Genomic DNA, 27479 nt, shown 5'->3' on the forward strand with positions numbered 1-27479 from the left:
CAGAATCCCTTTGTCTTCCTTGTCCTCGTCCTTTGTCTGTACCTTGGCCAGGGAGTGGGCTGAGAACTAAGCAGTGTTAGAAATGGGAAAGAAAACCTTGTAACTTAGGAAGATTTGCCCTCTGTTTGCCTGCTTGATTTATCTCAATTAGTGTTACCATGACTATTAATTATGCCCGCTTCTTTTTCTGACTTCTTTAGCCATTAGTTAATATGAGTTCTGAATAACTAGTTTCAAATTAAAGTAAAATAACAATGAAGCTGTACTCCTCCTTGGTTCCATTTCTTTTGGTCCTGCTGATAGATACTAACAGGTCTACTTGCTTTTTATCCATCCTACACTCTGCTTCTTGTCCTGGCTAATGAGTCCTTTGCTTTTCTTCCTATCTACTTCTCTGTCAGGCCAGCTAGAGCAGGGATTGGAACCCCTGCTGCTTGTGTTGGCATGACCTATAAGCTAAGAATAGTTTTCTTTATTTTATAATAATTTAAGAAAACTATAGGAGAACAACATTTTATGATACGTGAAAATTATAGAAAATTCAAATGTTAGTGTTTATAAAATTTTACTAGAGCACAGCCTTGCTCATTGGCTTCCATATTATATTGTCTGTGGCATCCTTTAAACTACAGCGAGGGGTTAGAATATTGTAATAGAAGACATATAGCCTGGAAAGACAAAACTACTTTCCAACCAGCTCCAACCAGTAGAAAAAAAATACGTATGCTACAGGTTCATTTTTCATTGGATGCCTTGTTGCTAACCCTCATCCTTGTTGCTAACCAACACCCATCCAGAAAGGTTGACTTGTTTATCAGCTCTTTGATTGACTGATTGACTTACAGCTTCCAGACATACTATGCTATACAGGTCCCCAAAGATTAGCATCAGAGACAACGTATTCGCTCAGAGGGGAACCAGAGTCTGTCCACAGATAAACTGCATTGCCGTGATAGATACCAGGGCTTAGGTGTGAGGTACATGGTGTAAGAGTTCAGGTAGGGAACCCAACTCTACTTGAGAAGGCAAGAAGCAAAGACCACACAGTGGCAGCTAAGGCTATATTTTTCCTCTTGGTTACTTTTAATTATAACATTAGCATTGCTCTAATTATTACCTAGAACAAGAGTTGTCATAATCTTAGCAAGAATTCCTTTAACATTTCAAATGTGTATAACAATTACTGTTCTGTTAAGAGGGCCACCATTTTACAGAGCTACGTAAATAAGCATTGTATGTACTGATTAGAGTTTGTGATCATCAAAATATGAAGGTTGTTTTTTTTTTTAAAGAGTCCTTACTGTTATCTACTTAAGAGATGAGACAATAGACTGTTAGCTTGAAATTTACCGCTTGAATTTGTTTTGATGGTTTTTAAAAATGTATCTTGGCTAGCTTACCATTTGCCATACCACTAGAGATAGTCATATATGCATAACAATCACTGTTCTGTTAGAGGGTCAACATTTTACATCACTGTATAAATAAGCATAGTGTTGACTAGGGCTTTAAAAATATATCTTGGCTCATTTAACCTTGACCATACTACTAGGGTGTGTGTGTGTGTGTGTGTGTGTGTGTGTGTGTGTGTGTGTGTGTAAGTGTAAGTGTAAAAAGGAACTCACTAGGCCCATTAGAGACCCTCAGTCACAATGTGGCAAGCTGAGCTTTCTAATTTTAAAGAGCTCCCATTTGATTCCATTTACACTGACGTCTTAGTGCTGCTGCTAAGGACAATAGTGACCAAACACACACTTTGAACCTTGTTACTGGATTTACCTTTTAACCGTTTTCTCTTTTCTGTAGTTGTCTATCTGTCCTTGAAATACTCAGAAGGGACTAATGTTTCTCAACATAATGGGTAGAAATTCTTCCAGATTCTCAGCTTTTCCCCTGTTCTGTCCAGCCACCACTGCAATCAATGACTGATTCATTGTGGGGAATAAATTGTCAGTATTGAGAAATGCATAAACTCTGCATACTTCTTCAATTCTTTATTGGCCATCTTCCCAAACCACACAGGTGTGAGAGGGTGTGTACAGTATTGGTCACTGCAGGGCTGTTTAGAGTGTACAAGGAGGAAGCAACTCCAGGTGCCTGTTAACGTGGAAGGGGATAAATAATGTTGGCTCTTTACAAGGCATTTGAAGGAATGAATAGCACTTATGTTAGAAGTTAAAATGAAATGAAAAACATAGGCTAAAAAGGCAGATCACTTAGATACCATTTTTGGAAGTTCTCTGTCTCTGTCTATCTCTGTCTCTGTCTCTCTTTCTTTCTAGTCTCTTTGTCTTATCAGATGTCTCTAATTGGACACACATATACAAATTAGTTTTAAAATATCAAAAGATAATTCAAAATCATAAACATTGATTGTACTGTTGCCTTTATAAAACATATGGACAAGGTAACTTTACAGAGGAAAGGATCTATGGTCTCAGGTTCCTGAAGGAGTGGCATAAGAGCCTATCATGGCAGGAAATTGTGGTAGCAAGCATGGTGGCAGGGACAACAGAGAGTTCATGTCTTGAGCCACAAGCAGGAGGCAGAGAGAGTTCACTGGGAATGACATGTCTCTGGAACTCCATAGCCTATATTGCAGTGTCACATACTGTCTCCAATAAAACCATACCTTCTGAGGCTCCCCACACAGCACCACCAACTGGAGACCAGAGACATTCAAATACCCAAGTCTATGGTGGGGTGGGGGGCATCTTATTCAAAGTACTACACTAATATTCATGTTAATGTTTTCCCCTGGAAGTCAGAGGGAATCATTTATACATGAACACGTACTTGAGAAGTTTTAGCAAACATGTGTGTGTGTGTTTCAAATTATCTTTCTGTCCATCTTGCTTTAGTGTCTTTTTTAAGAGTGTTAAGTTTAAGAGAGTGGGTAATTATCAGCCAACCTGTGAGATGATTAACCAGGCTATAGGAGTTAGGGTGGAGGTTGGTGGAATGTATTCCAGGATGAGAATTGGAACAGCCTAGCTTAAAGCCTATGGAAATGAAGAACCAAGAAACCAAGGCATCAAAGGGGTGAGTCTCTTCACAGGATTCATAGGGCTGATGTTAAGCCACCTAGAGAGAGATGACATGGAAGCACCATGCCCCTTTGCTACATGATTCCAGGTAGGACTCTGGCAGATCCTTTTTATCGCAGAGTGTAGACTGGGAAGCCTCTCACAGATATTAGCTCCCCTGGGGCTGAGCAATAGCAAACACAACACTTAGAAAGGGCTCAGTGCTCCTAGATGCACAGGTCACCCCCTCTATAGTGTCACTATTTCTGGCCAGCATCTTTTTAGAGGACAGGTCTGATCTTTCTGAGTGGTATGAGGAATTTGGTGAAGTAAATTGTATAGTCAAAGAGAAATCTCAACCCAGCCCCAAGTAGGCAGAAGAAGGGAATCCTAAGTTCCAGGCCAACTTGGATTATAGAACAAGACCTAGTCTAATACTAACAAGGAAGGAAACAAAATAGAGAAGTCTCTACCAGATTCTGGGAGTGCGTAACTGTCTAGATCACCTAGCAGACTGGGGCCAAGCCTGGGATTGAGGGGAAGTGCCTGCTCTCATTGATTAGACTCTTGTTTTCTTTGCTCCTCTATACACTTTTCCCCATCTAGCACTTGCTTCTGCCTTTAAGCCCTGATTGCTTCTTTCCTCTCTTACCCACTCTCATTGTGGGGAATAAATTGTCAATATTGAAAATTGCATAAGCTCTGCACACTTTTGCAGGTCATTATTGGGCATCTTCCCAAACCACACAGGTGTGGAAGGGTGTGTACAGTGTTGGTCACTGCAGGGCTGTTTAGAGCATACAAGCAACTCCAGGTGCCTATTAACGTGGAAGAGGATAAATAATGTTGGCCTCTTTACAAGGCATTTGAAGGAATGAAAGGCCAGTTAGCTTTTCAATACCCTTAACCTAGCTGCTTGGATGTCAGTCTTGTCCTAGCTGTCTTTGGAATAAGAGATGGAACTCTTAGCTCTTCCAGTCCCACATCTGTCTGGAACCTGCCATGCTCCTGCTTTGATGATAGTGGACTGAACCTCTGAGCCTATAAACCAGCCCCAATTAAATATTGTCCTTATAAGAGCTGCCTTGGCCCTGGTATCTGTTCACAGCAGTAAAACCCTAACTAAGACAGAAGTTGTTACAAGGAGTGGGGCATTGCTGTGATAGGTTTGACCATGCTTTTGTTTGGAAGAATGTGGATTTTGGGACTTTGGATATGGAAAACAGTGGAATCCTTTAGGTGGGGCTCAATGGGCTATCTTAGTAGGAATATGGAAGACTTTGTTGGTAAGAGTGATTTGAACTGGGTGGACCTAGTCCAAGAGGTTTCAATGAAAAATTTCAGTATGTGGTGTAGAGACTGGTTTTTGTGGTATTTTGATGAAGAATGTGACTGCTTTTTGCCATTGTCTGAAGACTCTGCTTGAAGCTAAGATGAAGAGATTCATATTAACTGCTTTGAAAAAGAAAACCTCAAAACAGTCTGGTATAAATTTTGTGTGGTTACTCAAGTTCACTCTTATGAGGAATGTTTTAATAAAAAGGAGTAAGCTGAGGAAGGAAAAATACAAACTATATGGCTCAAGATTAAAGGGGTATCAAAAAGTAGAATGGAGCTGAATCCTATGGTCCAGGAGTTAACAAAATAAGGGAGTGGTAATCTTGAGGTAAGATCCCACCAAACTAAACTTATGCATTTGCAGTTGAAGAAGGGATAATATTATCTAAGCATTATTATGACCTGGATAGTGTTTTCATTTGTACTTTTAGTCTGGAATGAACTACAATCCAGAAATGTGGGGTACATCTGGGGTGATCCAGATCTTGAGGCAAGAAAACACAGGTTTTTGATCTGGTTCTTTAGGAACAGTGGCCATGAAAAGCTTAGGTCCAGGCATGGGGGTATACACCTTTAATCCCAGCATTACAGAAGACAGAGCCATGCAGATCTCTAAGTTCAAGGTCAATCTATAGGGCAAGTTCCAGAACAGCCAAGTTTAGGCAGTAAGGGAGTTGGAAACAGAAAGCTGGTTATAGAACAAGAGGGCCCTAGCTAGCAGCAGAACTCATCAGCTTCACCATGTGGCTCTGGCTTTAGAGTCAATAATAGAAGGGACTACTGGGACAATTGATGTTAGTTAGCTAGAGCTAAGAAGTTAGTGGTGATTAAGAAGAGATCAGCATCACTGAGGTGGAATTTTCTGGGAAGTGTCTTCTGAGATAACAAAGAAACTGTGTTCCAAAGATAACCAAGTGTGTATTCATTTTGCAGCTATATTTGATAATGTTTAAGAGTCATCCAGGTAGTACTGGTTTTGAAGGTATGAAGGGGTCATGAGAGCAACTGAAGCTTAGCACTGTAAAAGGCCAGGGAAGGCCCTTGATAGAGGTATAGCCTCAGTTGCAGTTGATGGCCCAGTGGGTATCATGCAAAGAAGTTGAGGCTTGGGACCATGAAGAGAGCCTATAAGAGGCTATTGGGGAATCCTAGTTACAGCAGAAGACTCCAGAGTATTGGAGATGCCACTACCATGTGGTGGTCACTAAGAACAGCAGCAGCAGTGGAATAAAGTCAACCAGAGCCTAGAGTTCTACAGAGGGCAGAGCTGGAGATGTCACCCAAGCCCTTTAGAGGATCCCAGAAGATCATGTGTGGATCCCAGACATTGGAAGAAAAAAACCGTAGTGTTGAAGTTGCCTTGGAGACCTCAAGATGTTCTAGATGCCAAAGCAGTGGGATAGCTACTTAGAAAAGCTGCTAATAGGGAGTGGAACCAGCCTAGTAGGAAGAAGTTCATTGTAGTTAACAAAGATGAAAAAGGAATTGGATATCTGAAGACTGCTTTGATGTAAGACATGGACATGCAGAGTTTGGAGTTTGCCCAACTGGTTTCCTGTCTTGCTTTGGAGATTCCAGTTAAGTGATTAGATAAATCTCAGAAGAGACTTTGAACCTTGGACTTTTAACATTGTTGAGACTGCTATAGACTAGGAGGACTTTGGAAGTTGGACTAAATATGTTACTATGCTCTGGCTGGGTATGCCTCCCATAGACTCATGTGTTTAAATAAGACTATGGTGGCCAGGGAGTGTAATGTGATGGTTTGTATATGCTTAGCTTAGGGAGTGGCACTATTAGGGATATGACCTTGTTGGAGTAGGTGTGTCACTGTGGGCATGGACTTTAACACCCTCAACCTAGCTGCTTGGAAGTCAGTCTTGTCCAAGCTCCTTCTGAACAAAAGGTGGAATTCTCAGTTCTTTAGACCCACATTTACCTGAGTGCTGCCCTGTTCCCACTTTGATGATAATGAACTGAGCTTATGAACTTGTAAGCCAGTCCCATCTAAATGTTATTCTTATAAGGGTTGCCTTGGTCACAGTGTCTATTCATAGTAGTAAAAACCTAACTAAGACAAATATCAAGTCTTGAAGACAAGGTCGAAGTCAAAGAAAATGTCAAATCTGTAAAACACAAAACAAAGCAAAACAAAATAGGGGAAGAAAAGACCATGTAGGAACTCTGGCTTGAAGCTCTGTTTCCTGTTAATCCAGTTTGTCATGTGACTGACAACTCTATGGGGCATAGGGTTCAGTCTCTAGACAATTTAGTGTTGATGCTCAAATGGAGTATGAGAAGTAGTCCTGGCTCATCTCCAGCTAAGTAAAGTTTCTAGATTGTTGCAACTGATCTTCAGGTGATGGATGACTAGGGGATGTGAGTCTAGGAACCCTACTTGAAGATTCGGGCAGAAGGTGGAAGACAGGTGCACATCATGTGGTCCTCAGGCAAGTGCATGGCACGGGTTGCTAATGTTAGTCTAGTGATCCTTCTTGGTCATGCAGGTAGGTGGAGTTGGCATCTGACTAGAGAAGGGAGCAAGCATACACAGGGGGAATGGATGGAGATGGTTGGGTTGGTCAGAGTTGTAGTAGGATTTCATTCCTACTGCTAGGGGGTTGGCTAGGAAGCAAGGGCCTTCAGGGAGTTGGAGAGGTAGCTGTATAAATTGAGCCTCTTGAGGAGGGCATGCTTATTAGGGGTGCTGGAAGGCAGGTGCAGGGAGGAGTTCGTCAGGCAGGATACAGGATACTTTACAAGTTCTTAAGCATAACGATGTAGGTGAAAGGTTACTTATCACATTTGGACATTAACAGCTAAGTATTTTACCATATTCTTTTCAAAAAAGTTCTTCACTGTGGAATGTGCATTGTATTGGTCAGATGCAGTTCCTATGAGTCTTAGCAGAACATATTCAACAGTTAATGGCAGGCTTGATGTTCTTGGGGAAGCAAGAGCTAAAGTTTTCTTTATTTTTTTAACCCCCTTAGAAGATATATTGTTTTCTAAATATGATAGGTTCAAATTATTAGTGATCTGAGCCATAGTCAATATTCCTTTGGGAGCTATATAACCATTTAGGAATAGTACTAAAACCCTGACATATGTGACTAGATCTCGCTGTTCTGTCTATCCCTGGCAGGAACTCTGTTGGCCAAATACATGGGGTGTGGGAAATACATTCTCTCTTTTCTTAGCTCAAATGTAGCATAACCCTTTCCTGTCTTGTATTTTGGCACCGCCACCCCCGTCTCTCTCTCTGATAAGAAGACGCTGTGATACTTTATATGCAAAAGACCAGTTTTAAGTCATCTCATGTAGGAGATGTACTGAACTGTTGCTATGCAGTGTCCAGTGGCCTGTCTCATGGATGTCTCTATCTGTGATGTTATCAGTGTAGCCCACTGGGAGATATTCAGAGTACAGTGAGAACTTTAGTTAGGTGGGAATTCCATAGCCAGAGAAGATGCTGTTAATGACCTAGCTGGCAGGGATGGGTTGCTTTTCATGAAGACTTAAGATCATACTGTAACCACATTCATTATTCTTTATCATTGAAGCTCAAAACTTTTTAAAGATTTTTTTCCCTTTTATTATGCCATTAAAGTAAAAAGAGAAAAGAAGCGAGCAGGAACCAGATTCCACTCTGCCTGGTGGTGAGCTCTGGATTCCCATCACCCTGTACTGATTGATTCGTGATGGCTCTCGTGGAAATGCATTTGGAATGCATGAAAAAGCTGCTCACTCTTTCCAGAGTGCGTGGAGTGTTTACAGGAAACTTGGCAAGAGCAGAGCAAGGCACACGGTGTATGTTTTCACAGGTTTGGAAGGAGGCATGATTTTAGGGGAGCCTTGCTCTCTGCATTGCCTTCATCTGAGCTGAAGGCTGTTCTCTCCAGCATAAGATAAAAGACCTGTCTGGCCATTGCTTCCTCCCCAGCCTCAATTTGTTTGTTCCACCCCTTGGGCCTGCAGTTCTGGGAGCCACCAGCTGCATGCAGTACCCCTAACACGTGCCCTCCTGACTTTGCTTATGCCATTGTCTTATGCCAGTGTCTCCATCATAAAGGCTCCATCCTTAGTACAGCTGCTTGAGTGCTGTCTGCTGAATTTTACAAGCTGGGTCATATTCCAGTAAGTTTCTCAAGCACTAAAGAAAGAATTCAAAAGGGTCCCTGGCATCAGGACCTATGTTTGCTATCAAGGGTCTTGGGTATCATGTACTTTAAGGTCTGGCAAAGTTCAGGGAACTGGAGGCTGTAGAGAGCATCTCTTATCAGCATAATCTGTCAAGAAAAAAGCCTATGGCCAATGAATTGAGGCAGGAAGTTGGAAGTGGACACTGGCAGGAAGAGAGATGGTTTGGGGAAATAGTAAGAGTATAAAAGAGAGACTCAGGGAGAGCCAAGGGAGACAAGATGGAAGATGGACGAAACCGGCAGGTAGATGAACTCAGGAAAACACTGAGACACTGAGGAGATGTGAAAAAAGAAGTGGGCAGGGACTGAGAGGTAACTGAGGTAGGATGAGTGAACCCTGTTTTGTAATGTCCAGCCCATTGGCATTTAACATACTGGCAGTGCTGCACAAACCACCCTTATTTAATTCCAAGCCATTTCCTTCAGTCCCAGTGGAAGCCTTGTCTGTGGCACTGTAACCTTAGCCAGGATTCCTAAGCAGTTTCATCCCAGTACCTAAGGTCATCAACATCTTGGCTTACTTAAGTGGCATTTATTAATATTAACAGGGTTAGAAATGAAAGCTGAACACCTGTTTAAAGAGTTATCTATGAATCCATCAACATTATTTTTGTTAAAAAAAAATTCTTAGTCTCTGACTTAGCAGGAGAGAACTGAATAATTGATGTTTTTTAACCCATCCAGTCTATCGTAGCCCAGCCACCAGACTCCATTTTCAGTGGTCAGTTAACTGTGGTCTGAAAGTGTGAGGTGGGGAGTCTTAGGACTGAGCTAGTTATGAGTCTTCACTAGCATGCTAAGTAGCGTGCTAAAATCAAGGCTCAATAAAGTTTAGTAACTTGCCAGGTTTTTAAGGGACTCTCAAACTAGGCATCTATAATTTTAGTTTTAAAGCTAGGAGCGCATGACTATCTCCATTAATGCCAAGGCACCATCAATTTAGCCGTTGTTTTCTTGTATTGTCCCTGGGACCAGCAGCACCTTGAGAGCTGCTATCCGGGCTGGTAAGGAAGAAAAGGAGGATAGCACAAATAGCTCCACAGGGTGCTCGCTCGAGCCACCTCATAAAAGATAGCACTCAGCCCAAAAGACAAGTTCTCTGTTGGCCGCTAACAATATATTTACTTGATTCTGCAGAAATATTTATAACCATTCCTGAGAATGTGAGAGATTTGATCATAGTAGAAATAACTTGAAAGTTACTCCCGTGTCATCTACAAAAAAACCAAACCAAACCTAAACAAAAACCCTAACATTGTGATTCCAGTCTTTTTAACATGCTTGATTTGATTGAACATTCACTAGAATGAATTTAAAATTTTTTTATATAGAATTCCAAGTCTTAAAAAATTATCATTCAGCCAGGTGTGGTAATATGATTCTATTATTCCAGTTCTTGGGTAGCAGAGGAAGGTGAAATAGACATTCAAGGTTATCCTCAATTATATATGAGTTTGAGACCATCTATGCTATATGAGACCCTGTCTCCCAAACAAAAGATTTTCAACACAAGGGTCCAATTCAGAACCCTAGTGTTTCCTTTTACTTTTGAGACTAGCCCTACTTGGGCATCTACGTAAAGTGGAGTTCAAAGCTTAGAATCCTCATTCCAGGGGCCCCTTTCAATTCTCCTTTTAAAGAGCTAAGCTTGATGCTCTCTGTTATAATTTATACTGTCAGGAATAAAGACATGCGCTTTCTCTTTACATTAGGTAGAATAACTGGTGTATTTGTCTAATATTGATTGCTTTCAAACATATAGTTTCTAATCTGTCATTTTAAGCATATCAATAAATAGTTTTAGAATTGTTACTATTTCACAATTATTTTGCTTTACAAAAAGCATTTTATTTATTTCTTGAAGATTCCAGGCATGCATACAGTATATCTTGATCATATCTGCCCATTGCTCCCCACTCCCTCTTCTCAAGGATCCCCCTCCCAGCTCCTGCCCTATATTTATTTATTTTATTTAATGGACTGAGTTCAGTTACAGTATCCATGTGTGCCTGGGTGTGGAGGTCACCCACTGGGGCATGGCAAGCCTATCAGGGGCCACACTCCTAAAGAAAAGTACCTGCTACCCCCAGTAAGATCAGCCTTCCACAGCTCCTCCGCTAGGGGTGGGGCTTTAGAAACCCTTCCTCAATCTATACTATTTTGCTCTCAATGAGTTCAAACTTGGCTTAAAACCAAGCCATACCAATAATTAATAGGGGAGATTTATTGCCTGCAAGTTGCCTACTTTCAAAAGATAGAATGGTTTTAACCTGCTTTCTTGGATTATTTTATTTAGAGAAACAACAACCCCTTGATCTTAGCATCAGCCATCTACTAATAGCAAAACAAGAGTGAGCCGCTGCACTTGGAGAGAAGGGCCATGAGTACTGGTTTTCCATCTCATACACAGAAGTGAACAAAAGGCTTCATTGTCTTCGGCTTGATAGGCACACATTGGGGTTGGTAATAAAGTATAACTTTCTAACGGCTTTCTCTCAACCGTCTGTTAGCTTTTGTGCACGTGCCCATGTGTTGCACACGTGCGTCATGCATAGGGAGGGTAACTTTAGGGAGTTGCTTCTCTTCTACTATGTGAGTTCTAGGATCAAAATCGGGTTTTCAGTCATGGCAGCAAGCATGCTGATCCATCTCACTGGTCCCCAAATGCTTTTTAGACATGGCTTAAGAAAAGTGTAGAAAGGGCATGTGTCAGTATTTTATGAGACTTCAAGAAGAAATGCAAAAGAAGATCAGACTCATTTGGATTGTACAAAATAGATATTTTATATCCAAACCTGGCACATTCTACAGGGCAATTAACACTTAACTTTGAAGATTACATTTTTGCTAGTAAAAATAACTTACGAACTTACCAAAATTAACTCACCTTTAAATCTGTCTTTGAGGGCATATACCTCATTGGTATTAAGTATGTGAGTGAGGAAGGAGCCGCAAGGCCCTAGAAGATCATATTGCTAGATACTCATGCTAAGGACATGAGTTGATAATGTAGCTGGTGGTGTGACTGGAGGAACAAGAGTCTCCAGGATTGTTACAGTGGGTTCCCAGGCCAGCAGGAATGGGAGAGAGGCCAGGAGACCACTGGAGGATGGAAGAGTTTGAACTGAGATTCTGTCCACCTACTCAAGGAATCTTGACAGGTTTCCCTAACATTTAAGCATAGACTAAGAAAAATCTTAGCTAAGTACATAAGATATTTTCTTATCTTAGCCTGAGATCAATAATGAAATTGATAACTACATTCAAACTTATCCTGGCAGTATTACTCTGTAATATCTCCTAAGTTGAAGACTAGACAATCAACCTAGGATTTTCAAAATGAAAGTGACTCTGAAGATAAATTTAATATTATAAACAAAAAATCTACTATAGACTACTCAGTAGAACCAACATGTGGGGATATTAAGACCCTAGAACTTTATATAAGACAATAAGAGAAAAAAGTTAATAGAGACCGAAATATAATTGTTTAAAATATAAAGATGGGATTGAAACCAAAAGAACAGGCAGATTAGAAAGAAGTTTGTACTGATCACAGAAATAGAAATGATCATTGAAGTTTAAAATTCTGTTAAAGAAATACAGTATTACACTAAACAAATCTGGGGAAAGACAGGGCGATTGGTGTTAGAAAATCACCGCAGTGCAGTACAGGGAAATAATGGAAATATTTGAAGAGTGGGGCGGGGACTTAGTTTAATATGGCATGCACGAACCCCTGGGTTCCAATCACCGCACAGAAAACAAACAGAAAGTCAGAATGAGATGACCCAAATGTGCTCTCCTATACAGCTGAGACAACAGAGCATGAACGGAATTAGTTGTATTCAGTAGTGTTTCACACCTGAGTAGGATGCTTTTAAAGAAAAGGGTGTGCATTTAGCTTTCAGTCGCGGAGGTTCAAAGGTCATGGTTGGTGAGGCAGTAGAAGACGATGCATCATGGCAGGAATACACTTGGGAGCAAATGGTCGTAGCTTGGAAAGCAGAAGAGCCTAGATGAGCCCTGTGGGCACATCACCAGCGACCTGAGGACCTTCATTCTGTCTCACTCATGGAAGACTTCACAGTACTTTCTGATAGTATATCATGGGGGCCAGGCCTCTAGCTACAGTGGACTCCTGGTGGGCACAGAGCATACTCAAACAGCAGCAGTAATTTTTTTTAAGAGAATGGGTGAGGGTTTTCTGGAGTTGAGAGGTATAGAGCTCTAAAGACAGTAGTCATAGGCACTTCTAAAAGGAGAAACGAGGCCACGTCCACACAGACATGTACCCTAAAGAAGCTATAGAACATGACAGACACAAAGGGACATTTCACAAAGAATAATGTAGCTCATGACAGCTAAACCGTGTGGCCTGCAGTGTATTGGTAAGAAGTGAGTGGGTGTTCTATCACTTGCCTGGGTGGTGCCAGCGTGTTGTAATTTTTCCCCTTCAGCTTCTTTGCTGTGAAGCAGTTTTAGATTGCTGACCCCTTGGGTGTAGCATTACAGCTGGACATTATTCCCTGCACTCATTACCATCTCTGATCTCAGGGTTAATCACATGCAGTGAGCTGATTTACAGGGTTAGTTCCTTCCCTCCCCCTCCCTCTCCCCCTCCTCCTTGCCCTCTCCTCCCCTCCCCTCCTCCCTCCTCCCTTTCTCCCTCCCCTCCCTCTCACTTCCTACCTTCCATTCCCTCCCTCCCCCTTCCCTTCTCCCTCTCCCCTCTCTCTTCCTTCCTTCCTTCCTTCCTTCCTTCCTTCCTTCCTTCCTTCCTTCCTTCGTCTCTCTCTCTCTCTCTGTCTCTCTCTCTCTCTCTTTCTTTCTCTTTTAGGTCTTGGTCATAAAACCCAGAATAGTCACTGCTTGGCTATACCCTTGGGATTTTTCTGTCTTTGTAGACAGGAAATGAAGAGCCTGGACTTGGTTTTCCCAAGCTCATTCCCTATCTGTGACTGGACACTCATCTCTCTGTCTCTAGGATGTAAACATAGATCAGAAGCAGCCCCTCGGTTGGAAACCATCCCTGGGAGTGAGATGTGTATGCCAGGCTCCCTCACTGTGGACTGTGAGCACGGAGAGCTGGGCATGGAGAGCGAGCATAGGAGGGAAGAGTGCAGGCTTGCAGAGGAGGACGGTGAAGACAGTTGCTCTGCTCCTCTTTTCCTATGTTTTCCCCTTCGGTCACTTGATGTAGCTATATGCCTTTGTGTGCACCTTTCCTATCCCTCCTCCAGGGAGCTGCGCACCAAGTCTTGTCTGGGTCTTCAGACAGCCCTTCATTTCCATGTAGAGGCTGATTTCTCAGCCCCATGATGTGCTATCAGAGAGTGCCTTGAGATGTGCCCTCCTGGGACTGTGTGGCCCTGGTCTGTCTCTCTTCAGTGTCACTGTTTGCTCGCTTGTTCCCTTGGCACCTGGGCACACACTGCTCTGTCATCTGTCAGAGCTCATGTTCGTCAGAGAATAGGCTTTGTTTCTTCCATCCCTTACGTTTTCTCTTTACACTTCCCCAGCCCACAATACACAGTGTTGCTTTGAAAGGCTGTTTCCTACACTCTTTTGTCTGAAAACTAGATTATAAAGTTCTTTGTCATTGCTTAGACAATGAAAATCCAGCATTTCAGTTTTTTGCTACATCTTCTTAGCAGAATTTAATTTAAAAAGAAATGGAGGGAGAAGCAGGAGAGGAGAGGATCTGGCACACAACAACATGAAAGCATTTTATTTTCATAGTAGTATGGCATGTTCCCTTCCCAAAGGGGAACACATCTGCCATGTCAAGAGGTTCATGTGTGTGTTTGTGTATGTGTGTTGTTGTTGTGTATGGAGGCAAGGGTCTGGAAATCATGGAACAAGCTGAGAGCAGCAGTAACTTCCTGCTCACACTCTCACAGTGGTCCCTGCTTGAAGCTGTAGGTTCTGCATGGATCAGTGGGTCCTGCTGGTTCTGTCCGCGAGACAGTGGGTAAAGGGAGCGGTTGGCCCTAAAGCTCCATCCCTCCACACATCAGGGAGCCTGTTCTGCCCAACCCTGTGGATGAACCGCCATCCCACCTGTCTTCTCCATCCCTTGCCTCTCAGGGTGGGGCTCCCTCCTAATACTCCAGTCGGCTTCCTTAGCAATTGCAGGGACCAGGAGGACTTCCTAGAAATATCATTTGAGTTGCTTATAGAAGTTTACCTTCACCCAAAAACTTCAGGGTTGGCCCCAAGCATGCACGAAATGGGTGTTCTATAGGAGTTCTCACCACAGATCTTTCTCTTGCCCCAGTTCAGAATGGTAACAGTACTGCCTTCTGCTAACCACTGACTCTCTGGTACCCAGCTGGGCCCCACAGCTAACAGTGGCCTGGTTATGTACCCTGTGCTTGTTCCATTGCCCATCAGGCTCCAGGGAGGCACTCACATTGCACAGCTTATGGGTGCCAACACAGGGAGCCTTCTATCTCCAGTAGCCTCTTGTCTCTGAGGGCCTCTCCTACTGAACTCAAGAGCACTGCATCACCTTCCTCCTCATCACTGTCCCATCTTGCAGAATATTTGATACTTCCCTGAATTCCCTTCACCTTGACCTTTCAGTGAGCCCACATACCATGGAGGTAGCCCGGGCCTCCAGAGCAGAGCAGCAACAAACGTGTGCAGCACTTCCCAAGTGCTGTGATACACACTGGAGCAAGCTGGAATACTCTGGGACTGTTTGAGCTAAAATCTTGAAGCTCATGCCTCTTCAAGCCCACTGTGCTAGATCCTAGGTTCCTAGCAGCAAACAAAATTAGCATGGTGCTTGATAGCATGGAGCTTCTAAGTCGATTAAGAAATTGGCATCATCTTTATTTCTGTCTGAGTCTTGTGTATGGTTGTGAGTAGATCTCAGAGTATTGCAGTGCTGTACACCAAAGCAGGGAGAGCAATTCCTTCCCAGCATCAGATGCAGAGATTGGAACAACCAGTTTGTAACGTGTGTATTAATTGATAAAAATGATAGGTAGATTGTAAGACAGAAACACTGTAATAGCTTTAAAGTGGTTTGTTTTTCATAATATAGAATTAAGTTGCAGCTGTACATAAGCTGTAAATCTTAAAACAATAATTACCTACTGCTGTTGGTAACCTTTGCAGATTGTTATGTGCATGGCCTTGAAGAAGTCACTATACTTTTGGAAAAAGGTCTTGTATCGTGGAGCATTTGTAAAGGATTCAGTGTTGTGACTAATCAAATAAATGCACCTTAAAATGAGACAGGTGCAAAATTATACACTACTTATAACAAATTTGAAACTAATAATGCCTTATTTTATGCAAGAAAAAATAAAGGACTTAAGAGAAACAGGTACCCTAAAATATTGTATGAAGGAGTATAACTAGATACAGGTCTACCAGGTGACATGCTGGCAGTATGCAGTAACTTTTTAATCCTTATAATAAATTCTGATCCCATGAATGTATTCTGGAGAAAAATATGTATTGGTATTTATGTACCTGGAGTTTGCTGCAGTGATTCAGCACTGGGAACAATCTGAGTAGGTGATAAATGAGGTTTGACAGCTACTCCATCAGAACTTTCTCCCCAAATGCTAGCCTCTCGCTGAGCAGGGAGACTGTCTGAGCCTTGATCTTCTCTCCCCTCAAGTTAGGGATTAACTCTAAGAATCTGTGTACAGTTTTCCTCTTTGTGTTGGCTTTATCTTCTACCCATGTTTAATGATAATTTAGCTTTTAACATAGCCCGAGTGAATGTGGTTTCATATAATAGATTTCCAGTGTTGCTTTCTCCTGGTATAAAAGTATCTGAAGCTGTGGGGTCCATCAGTGACATGTTTTAGGAAGAGCCGCTTCCTAAATATGTTGAGACCACAGATGTGGGAAACAGGGACCCGCTGGAAGCCTCAGGGCGTTCCCATCATCATGTGGGAAACCACAAGGGTGACAAGGATTCCTAGGCTTCCTGCTCTCCCCAGCCACTGTTGATACTGCCTTCTGAATTCCTATTGTACTTGTTTGGAATATAGGTTTGAGTTCATTATAGAGAAATCGAAGGAAGGCCTGGCTGATGCTTGTGGTTGGGAATCTAAATTACTGATCCTTTGTTCCTTTCCAGGTTGTGGGTTTCAGCTCTGTGCCTTTTGTACTCTCATCCCCGCCCCCCAGCAACCTGTCCACCTACCCTACCCACGTTGGTCCTCCTCGGCAATCTTGGTGCTGTGTTATTTCTTGGTGGCATGGCCTAAGGTTAGAATACTGGACAGGGTCAGGCCCTGGGGCCTGTAGGGAAGAAGAGCTGGGGTTACTGAGGACCTGCATTTACATTATATCAGCTCTGTGAATTGACACAGACCCAGACTGGTCTGCTGAAGCAGGCAACTGGATATTTTTCTCCTAGAAAATGTACAGAGCATAGTTCTTACCACGCTGTGGCCCACATTCTACCTCTCTTCCCCATCTCTGCTGCCATCCGAGCGCAGCACATCATTAGGCAACCTTGCATTCAGAGCAGGATGACAGCAGCTAGGGCGTCTGGCTTTGATGCTTGTACATTGTAACACTTTAGCATTTTGTCACTAAACACTGACTTCCCTTAGAAAGCAACCTTTTGATTGGGGCTTTGTGAATGACACTTGCTGAGAGCCTGACTACTGGAACACAGTCCCAGATCTCAGCTTCCCTCTGTGACTCACCTGGTGTCTGTTACCAGACACTGCCTGCTCTTCTTTGCCTAAAGAAAGGTGCATTTTCTCAGCTTCGATCTTCACTTCCTGCTTGCTGATGCTGAACATTAAAAGTTGTTTCCAGCTCTTTACTGCATATTTAAATAAACAAGAGGAGCTGTTGCTGCCCTTGAATGTGAACTTGACAGCTGATGGGACCTGGGGCTGGGAGTTGCTGATGCATAAACTGGGCAGTGTGGGGCTTATGAGGTATAATACACCACCTTTACAATGGGCTACAAAGATTGTGTTGTCTTCGTTAGTGAATTCTATTCACCCAGGCTGAGCGCCTATGTAAATGTGTTTCTCCTTCTCAATAGCAATCTGCCAGCCTCTGTCTCAGACACATAATCCCATGTATAGATTTGGAGTCTTGGTCATCCCTCAAAAGGGTGGTTTTCATTCCCTTAAGTGGGAATGTGTGTAAGAAATAAGAAGCTCCAAGGGCAGAACTTCAGGCTGCCTTCTTTGATTTAGTATTTGACTAGTATTTAGTATCTATCTTATCTGTAAAATAGAACTAGTGATAAGGGGCTGTCTTCAGGAGGCCACCCCCCCCCACAAGTATATAAAGATAGGTGTACTGATTAAGTTCAATTGATCCTACAAATGTTCCTTGGAAACATTTAATATTAGTCCTGCTCCTGGTGACCAGCACCTAGATGCACCTTCCCTGCCCCCATACCTCCCTCCCCATCCTGTTTGGCTAGACCAGCATTTTAGGCCAGTTAAAGAACTCAGTAGGCTTCCTACAGTGGAGCTCCTCCACACAGTGACTAGGGCAAATGGCTGCAGGTGCAGAGACCTGCCAGAGGAGCAGAAGCAGGGTTTGGCACACTAAACTGCTCGGATGCAATACGAACAGTGCTGTACTGTGCTTTGTACGTCATGATTCTCTACTGGACTTGATGGCAGCTTGTGTAGCTTCCTCCCTGCTCCCTTCTCTGTGCATCTCTCTGTCTCTGTCTGTCTCTCCGGAAGATGAGAGACCCATGGAGTTTGAGCATTTTGGTGTTAGTAGCTGAGACCTTTCTGAGACTGAGAGAGGCCTTGCTGGTAGACTTGGAGAGGCGCTGCTGATATTGGGTTTCCCCTCGGGTGAGAATTTTCTAATTGCTTTTCATCTCACTCAGTAAAGAACACCTCGCTCACAGTGTCCTGCCAAGCCCTCCAGGCTTTGCTGCCCCAGGTCTGTGCCTGTCTGACTTTTGTTCCTTTCCCCTCAGCTCTCTGTGCTCTCCTCACCTACTGCTCCTCTGTATGTGACTTCCCAGGTGTCCCAGGCCAACATCTTTACTTCCTCAAGATGGTTACTGCATGTCTTCTTCTACCATACTTCCCAGATCACAGTTTAAAAGCGTGACATGTCCCCAGTATTCCCCATCTCCCTTCTTAGTGTGCTCTTTGACTGCTAGACCTTACACTTTATTCATTACCTGCCTTACCATAAAAAGTGAAAGTTTATCTAAGGCAAAGAACCAGGGGTGGGGGGAGGTCATTTTATTTATTACAGTACCTCCAGTGCTTAAAGGCAGTCCCCAGCACATGGCAGACACTGGGTATCATTTGGTAACAGGAGAATATGTAAGACCTTGAGACTTCTCAGGTGGATCAGAGTGCACCTCAGTCCTTAGCCAGCAAGTTTAGACAGTAGTGGTTTACAGGCAGTGGGCCCATCACTGAGGAAAGTGTCATACTGACAGGAATCAGTGCATAGCAGGCCTTGATGCTGTCATTTACATATATGCATATGCAGACAGTGTCCTGACCATGTTTTCCATTTAGAATTTCTCTCTAAGTCTGAGAAATAACTTTTTAATGGTGTGGTAATGAGTATGAAAGCATTTTATAAATTATAAAGTGCTTTGCAAGCTTTAGTTACATTGGGCATTAGAAATCAACTGTTAGATGACTTGGAATAGTTAAGTAGTTTTCCAGAAAGGCAGTGTCCTGGGTCAGTTCCTCTGCGTTTTCCTTCTGCTGGTCCCTATCCGGGCCTGCAGACCGGACAGCGCCTACGAGCATGGCTACTTTGGCTGAAGCCTACTTAGGAAAAGTGACTATCTTAACCTCTGATCCAGCTCTCTAGTTCTAAACAATGCACTCTCTTTGTACAAGAAAGAAATAAGAGAAATAACCAAACCGAGGCTGATGAATTTGGGTGCACTAAAGACTGTGTCCGGCTGACCAGTGACAATGAGAGTTACAGTTCTTTTCCTGAGTGAGCCACGCCCATTCCATGGGAGACAGTAATTCCCATGGCCCAGTTCAGTGTATTCCCAATAGAGAAACTCAGGGATGTTCAAGACTGTTATTGGCCATAGATGAACTAATATCCTTGATTGCTTTTAACAACCTCCAGACAGGACTACACGACCCAGTTTTCCTTTGCCACACGATCTCCCTAAACATAGGCCATGTGGAAAGGAAGAACAGCCAGGGAGGTCTGCACCATGCCCAGACCACACCATCCTTGAAGAACCCTGAGGGTCGGTAGCTCTGCTGTCAGACTGGCCTCACAGTCCACGGCTGCCACTTACTACATATGTAACTTGTCCAGAGTTGTAACTTTGTAGTGCTGAACAATATTAGAGCCTAATTCATGGGATAATTTTCAAACGAGGTAATTGATGAAGTCCTTAATGCCCACTTCGCAGAAAATATGTGGCTAATACTGTGCTGTTAGTTATTGATGGTAATCATTGTAATAATTAAAGGCAGGCAGAAGAGAGAGGGATTTGAGAATGAAAAAAAGTAATATAGGATACTCTATCCTAGAAGCTATGACAAATGTTTGGAAGGAGACCAATATAATAATTTGTGCATTATACTATATTATATAATACACATTAGGTAATTCATATAATAATGATTATTATACCCTGTAAATATCTGATGGCCTCATACCTTGCAGGCTAGTGTAGTCAACAGTGATACCTGGTTTGTCATGTACCACAGCTGTCAGGGCAGCTGCCCTGGTAGCCTCTCCACTACCCCTGGCACAACCGAAGATCTGAGACCCTGATAGGTTACATGCAAGCTTGAAGCAGGAACTGAGTACTGCTGATCTTCTGTGCATTTTCAAGATGTCAGCCTCCACAGCATCCGCATGTTATTCCTTTCTTCACCCTCCACAAGTTATATGTCGCCCTGTACCTGATACTGGGGTAGTCGTAGGGAGGCTCCCACCACCGTGTACTCTTGAAACTTTTGCTAAGTGGAAGGAATGGCCATAGACGCCTCAGTGAATGGTAACACCGTTATTGTGCAGCAAGTGCTGACACAGGATAACTGGGGAGCTACAATTTTAGTGCAAGACCTGACATACTGTGGGTAGCCAGATAAACCCCTCTGAGGAAGTGAGAATGGCCTAGAAGAGAGCCACGTAAAGAGGGCTGTTGGATTCCCAAGGCATTGAGGATCAGGAAGAAAGATAGAAGGCCCAGAGGTGAAAGAGCAAAGGGCAGTGGCAGAGAGTCACCTTGATGTCACCGGTGCATAGGACTTAGCAAAGGTGTCTCACAAATTCTCTCCTCTTCCCTTTGGATCGCCAACTTTTAGTATTATACAATATATGTAACATTTTTACCACATCAGACATTTTAAAGACTATAGTCAAGTGGTATAAGTACATATATGGCATACACCTGTCACCCTGGCCATCTGCAAGTGTTTCCTTTTGCAGAACCTAAAGTCTGCACCTTGGAACAATCTCTCCCTTGTCCTCCCCATCCTGCGCTGCTCACAGTTCTGTCCCTGAGTCTGAAGTGGAGTATTGCTGTAAGTGAATCAGATAGTACTCACCCTTCTGGCTGGTTTGTTTCACCTAATATAATGTCCTCAGATTCTGTCCCCATTGTGTTTGCCAGAAATCCATCTCTTTTGAAGGCTGTGCAGCACTCCACTGCAGGTGTAGATCATGTCTTGCTGAACTGTCCATCTCCCCACAGGCTCCTGAATGTGTTGTAGCAGTGGTGAAGAGGGTGGTCATGAAGGTGGATGCGCAGATGCCTTGAGTCCGTGCTTGTAGTTCTTTTATGGATGTGCCTGGAATTAGAATTACTGGACCAGACGACAGTTTTGTGTGCAGTTTTTGAAAACCCACCATTCCTCCTGCCAACAGCTTTCAGCTTGAAGACTAAAAGAGCGAGAGGACCTTGGGTGGATTTTGAAGAGAGTAGTATTGACTTCTAGGGGAACTGAATAGAAATGGAACTGGCTGTGTACCTGGTCCTCAGAACATCCCTGCTTAGAGTGCAGACTGTGTGCACAGAGCCTCTCATCCCTGTTTCCCCCACAGCTCTCCTCTATTTCTCTAAAGAATGTCTAGGATCAAGTGGGTCTCTGCAAGTGGGCTCAAAGTTGACATAAGTTGTTCTGGCCAATAGGGACATCTTAGCAGGCATCTCTGACCATCCAGAAACATGGACACTTATGCCACCAGAAGCAGGGGCAAGTTATTCATACTCAGGGAGCCTTGAGACATCTTGGAGGAAAGAGCATAGCCTGGGTTGGCACCCCTTAGCTATCATTTTATCAGTCTGGGATTATAAAAAGCATTTTGCCAGCCCCCTTCCTTTTAATTTATCTACCTAATGGCTTTATTCTTACACCACTAGAAAGCAGCTCTCTGGCTGTGCCATAAATACTATTCTGTCACATTCAAGGGTCAATTCATCATTTTACCAAGTAGACAGCTATATGTGTGGTAGGAAGGGGAAGAAGCGGTGTAGTCTGATACATTGCTTTCAGAGGTAGTCACAGGGTCCTTCCTGTTTCAGCTCAACAGTCTATGTCATGGATGAAGGATCAACCTTTCTTCTTTCATGCCTCTATCATAGCCCTGGGTGACTCTGTGAAATGTCTATATTCATTTGTATGGGGTTTCTGAGGAATAAGGATAGCTCTTGTTATTGGTTATGTGGAAACAACTGAGAGCCATGGCTAAGAGGACAGGCTCTACTGACTTAGTTCCATCCTGGCTGTATGAGCACAAGTGGCGTCTTCACTTCTCATTGTCTCAGGGTCTGCAGCTGTATAATCATGGCCAGTAAGAGTGCCCGTCTGCGAGTGCTCTCATGGAGGGCAAGTGGGGCTATAAAAAGTACTCTTCAGAAATAGTACTTTATTAATTGTTCAAAGCTCGGAGTATGGCCATTCACTAAATAACCATTCCCAGGAATTAATGTGACCATGTGGGCCATATAGACCTACTTCTGTTACTCTTTCCTTTGGGGACAGCATAGAAAAGCTGTGTTTATGACACTGATGGACTTTCTTGGCAGAATCCCCCAACACCCTCATACTAGTCCCACCTCAGAAAGTCCAAGTGGTATCTAGGCAACACACACTTAGGGATTCGAAATTGGTGAAAGCAACCAAATTAAGAACCCTGGAAACTTAACACTTAGCTGGTTAACCACAAAATAGCAGCTTCGTTTCTAGCGAATCCTCAGCCATCCTCAGCCCAGCCTTGGGGCTTCCCCAAGAAGGTGTTAGCAACTGAGGTGATGTTTACTGTTGCTCGATCTCCCACCTACTCTCTCGCTTTCAGGAGTGTTAGCCGTAAGCCTGCCTGCATCCTCTGCAGGAGGCACTTCAAGGTCATCATCCAGCTTTCCTCTTACAACACTTGAGAAAAGGGAGCTGTCTGTGTAGAGGCGCCCTGAAAGATGGAATGGGAACCTCGGTGTGAAGGAACAAGCTGGCTGCAGCTACAGTAGACACGCGCTATCCCGAGTTGGTTTTGCAGGGTAGTGAGCTTCGATTGCTTGTTAGGGGGGTTAGGGCATGAAGCTGTTGGTGTCATGAAGCAGCTCGGAGCCTCTCAGCCTGTGGTGCCAGAGACGCTGAAGAGTAAGTGAAGGAAGATGAGTGCGTGGTTTCCTGAACATTTCTACAGATGTCAAATGTGTCATGTTTGTTTGTTTGTTTGTTTGTTTGGTTTTGCTTGTTTGTCTTATAAAACACAGTGGGATAAGTACTTATCCTTGCCCCCAAACAAAGCAGCTATTAAACATTCCTGCAGTATGGCTTTAAACTGGTACCTGCTGTGACCCACTCCTTGTCCTAGCACCATGACAGTAGCAGCTGTCCTCTATTAGGCTGGTAAACCATGCCAAGAGAGTGCCTAGTTACCTGTGCTTTAACAGCCTTCCCAGTTATGTGGTAGGTGTCTTCATTCCTGTTTCCTGCCTGAGAAGGCCATGTGACCTGAGTTTTATCCAGCCACTCTTTCTCTGACTAGCCAATGGGTGACCATCTCCCTCTGCCTTATTTTTTTTTCTATGTAGGAATTGGTGTTTGCACACAATGCTCTTTGCAAATTGTAGTTCTTGGTGCAAAAGTGGGTTGCAAAGTCAATTTAGTAAATTTTAAAAGAGTATATAAAATATCAGATGCATCCCACTAACTGTTGGGTATATGTATGCTGTGCATGTATATGTGTGTTGTATGAAACATTTCTTATGGTCAGAAAGATCCAAACTAGTAATCTAGAGTTATTATGAAAGCCAAATGTACATAAAACATCCTAGGTCCTTTTGTAAAGCCTCCATCATCCTTTGCATCTGAGGTTCTGTATTAGTTGGTTCTGGAGGCTGGAGCGGGGAAGGCAGCAATGGTTCTGTGCTGTTATTAGAGGCTTATTATAACTACACAGGATCTGTGTAGACCCTGCCTGCCACTACCACATCACGTCCAGTATACACAGGCACCCAGGACTCAGAGACAACCAGATTGCAAACCTTGCTCTAGGCTTACAGGTATTTGAGGCCTTTGTGGCAGTCTGTGGTTGTAAAGAACACAGCACTTACATGGCCCTAATTCCCATTTCAACTCAAGGAAAACAGACGTGACCTCTATGTAGTATGAGGGCCTTTCTTAATATGCCTCTAAAAAGGTGGGCTACTGTCTTACCCGTCATGATGCTCTCTGTATTACAACCCCCTTCATCTGGAAGTGATTTCCCCCTTTTTCTCTCTCCCAAAGGGTATCAGATCCAGACTGTCTAGCTAATTCCCTTAAAACAAAGACAATAGGAGTCCCTCGAACATGCTCATTTTCACTGAAACACGTTCATCACTTGCTAACTGTAATCCAGTTGCATGGAGCATAGGGTAAAGATTCCCAGCAACTTCCCCGAGGGTCACAGAAGGAGCAAGGGCTTCCTTTCCTCCCCTGACAGGTGAACTCCTTCCCTGCACCCTCACAGGTGGAGCTTGTAATGTTTATGGAAGGCACCTCAGCAGAGTAGCCCATGTGGACACAGTGGACCGAAAGGCACATGTCAATGGAGAATTTAACACATAAGAAGCATGTGTGTGTAGATGCTAAGACAGGATTCAACATGACATTCTGAACTGTGTGAGGAGGAGCCCAGGCAGTACAATTAAAGAGAACAGAAGGCAGCCTTAGTGTTTTATGGATCTCACTAATGAATGAGTCCCGAGGCTTCTGCTGGACCGGCTTCCCAGCACCCTGCCAGCCTGCTACCCACACGTCTGTAAATCCGTCAAGCTATAATTCACGGCTGGTGCCAGCAGAGGCTGAGGTCTAGGCCTTCCTCCCTGGAACACACGGAGATCTCAAGTCATTAATAATTCACTCTGGAGTAATGAACAAAGCTGTACCAAGTTGTGAGCCGAAGTTATCAAGTGACAGACCAATTTATTTCTGCAGTGCCCAGATATAATGGCAGCAATGAGAAGGTACAAGCCTGTCCCTAAAACGTTTCTCGAGACTTAGATCAATGTGTTTTAAGTTCCAGAATAAAATGGATCATTAAATGGGAAATGAATTTGTTGGGTAGCCTCAAGCCTATTTATATTCAGAGTTGCCAACCCAGAATTTCTATACTGTTTTTCCAAATGCCTTTGGACCTCAGGGCCTGCAAATCAGAGTAATTATTACTCATTAATTAAATCTAAGACGTGGAACACAGCCTGAGACTTTGAGGGATAGGGAGGTTGGGATAGTCTAGGTACAATTATCCCCACATTATTGATACTCATTAGACATTTCTCAGTTGGGCTGAGAATATTAATCTTACATCTACCAAGAAGTTCCCATCATGCTTTAAGTTTCATCACGTGTCATCCTGCTTGTCACTGGCTCTGTCAGGTTCAATACCTCAGTCTGTGTTCATTCTCATGGCGGAGACGTCATCACTGAGTGAGAGCATCTGTCTGAGTCCAGGATGGAGGAGTAGGAAGAGACCAGAACAGTATACAAAGCAAGGGACCATGTGAGCTGAGCCTTACAGAGAAGATTTGTCAAACACAGAGCTAGCAAGGGCGTTCTAGGCCACAGAGTGACACGGGCAAGGGCAGAAAGGTGGGAGCAGAGGAGGAGGGCGGTAGAAAATTATTCTTATCAGTCCACTTCCCACCCATGATCACATTCAACCCACCCAAACCACAGGCAATGAAGTGGACATGCCATCCACCCTCACTACTCCTTTTAAAGAGAGGAGGAACCTAATGCCTTCATGTTTGCCAAAGTACATACGTGTCATTTGTCAATGGAAAGTAGCAGAAATGTAGAGAGGATTTGGGGCAAGGTATGCTTTTTCTATGAGTATCCACAAGTGTACACCAAATCTAAGTTTGTACATATCCAAAAGTGTACATCAAATGATAAAATTGGTTGAAGTAAAATTTCACTAAAGACGGGGTTTAGAAGCAGACATTTAAAGTAGGCGAATCCTTTCTCCCACATAATGGAAGTCTACAGGAGAAACAGTGCAGGCAGTGCTAGGCTTGCATGCAAGATACTAAGTGTCAACAGAGCCAACACTGGCCACCTCAGTCTATGGGAAGTGTCTCTTCCCAGATTTCCCTCTAGGTTTGAGTTAGTAATGAATAGCTTCCTTCTTCCAGCAGGCGATTAAGGAATCTTCTAGTATTTTCTAACAGTGCTGAATGGCACTAACTTGTGTATTGCCAGTGACCCATCCCTACGTTTTTATTCAAGGGGCTTATGAACCACTGAATTTTATAGCTTGGGCATGGAGTTCAGATATATGTATTTTGAATAGTTTTTTTATCTAAAAATATGCATGTATATTTAGCAGATTACTCTGACATAGCCACTACTGACCTCATCCCTTCTTTAAACGTTGAGTGTACATGCAGTATAAACACACAGATAAACAGTAGTGCATTTTTTTATTTCTGTTGATGCCACATGTTTCACTTAATGCAAGCCTTGTGTTTAATCAAATGAGCGTTTAATACTTAGGGTTTCCTGACATGGTTTAAATACCAGCTATTTCCTTTTGAAAGAAAGTTGTGTCTGTCTTTGCAAATGAATAAAACTAGGAGCTTCTTGACCTGCATTGGAGACAATGCAGAGGGAAAACCTTGGTGGTTTAAGAAACAGACAGGTACAGAAGTTGTAATCAAGATGGATGGACTTAGAGAGTAGTGACTTAGGTGAGCAAAACTTCATCACCTGGCAGATGGCCTTGGCTGGTTGGCTGGCTGTTTTAGGCCCAGTGGGAATCATACCCTGAAGTGAATGTTGAATGAGATCTCTGAACACTGTAGTTGAAGATACAAAAGAAAACTTGCTCGTTGATTCATGGCATCCAGAGATGTCCTGAGTCTTGCCTGCTCTAGATGCAGGCAGGGAGGCCAGAAGCACCCAAGGAGGGGAGCCATCTGGGTGTGCACGACATCTCTCACTTGTTCTTTCCCCTTTCCAGTGTTGCTAACAACCACAAGCAGAATCTGATGACTGTGGCAAACCTGGGCGTGGTGTTTGGACCCACCTTGCTGCGGCCGCAGGAAGAAACTGTGGCGGCCATCATGGACATCAAGTTTCAGAACATTGTCATCGAGATCTTAATCGAGAACCATGAGAAGGTGAGTCAGAAGTGTCCCTGGCGGCAGAGGGTCGAGCATTCAGCCTGCGGATGGGGCCACACACTGGAACGGATCTTCAGACTTGGCTAGGTTTGCATTGCTAATGGCACTTGAATGGTGATGATGGTGAAGTCACTGATTGTCATAGTCCTGGTGGTGATAAATGTGAGAATACTGGTGGAGGTGACTGGCTCTTAGTGGCTCTTAGTGGCTCTAGAGGTGTGGGGATGGATAGAATCTCATTGAGTCCTTATTCTGTATCGGGGACTGGGCTGGGCAGTCTTTGTTGCTGTTTCTCTTAGTCGTCCAGTGAAGGGGTACCGTTTTACTTTT

At 43.4% G+C, this 27479-nt stretch overlaps 1 protein-coding gene and 1 long non-coding RNA gene across 8 annotated transcripts in view; one reads left to right on the forward strand and one right to left on the reverse strand.

Moving 5' to 3' along the window:
- Arhgap26 (Rho GTPase activating protein 26) overlaps positions 1-27479 on the forward strand; it is a 388578-nt gene that overhangs the window by 265596 nt on the left and 95503 nt on the right. For all 7 annotated transcript variants that reach the window (XM_029471859.1, XM_029471862.1, XM_021150728.2 and 4 more), the window contains exon 18: positions 26987-27146. In XM_029471859.1, the coding sequence (XP_029327719.1) occupies positions 26987-27146 (160 nt within the window). The remainder of the gene's footprint in view (positions 1-26986; positions 27147-27479) is intronic.
- Positions 1-27479, reverse strand: part of LOC110284816 — a 57324-nt gene that overhangs the window by 12707 nt on the left and 17138 nt on the right. Inside the window, exon 2 of the long non-coding RNA XR_002376987.2 lies at positions 21085-21234. This is a non-coding gene — a long non-coding RNA (uncharacterized LOC110284816). The remainder of the gene's footprint in view (positions 1-21084; positions 21235-27479) is intronic.

The sequence above is a fragment of the Mus caroli genome, chromosome 18, assembly GCF_900094665.2.
Source record: "Mus caroli chromosome 18, CAROLI_EIJ_v1.1, whole genome shotgun sequence".
Taxonomy (NCBI): domain Eukaryota; kingdom Metazoa; phylum Chordata; class Mammalia; order Rodentia; family Muridae; genus Mus; species Mus caroli.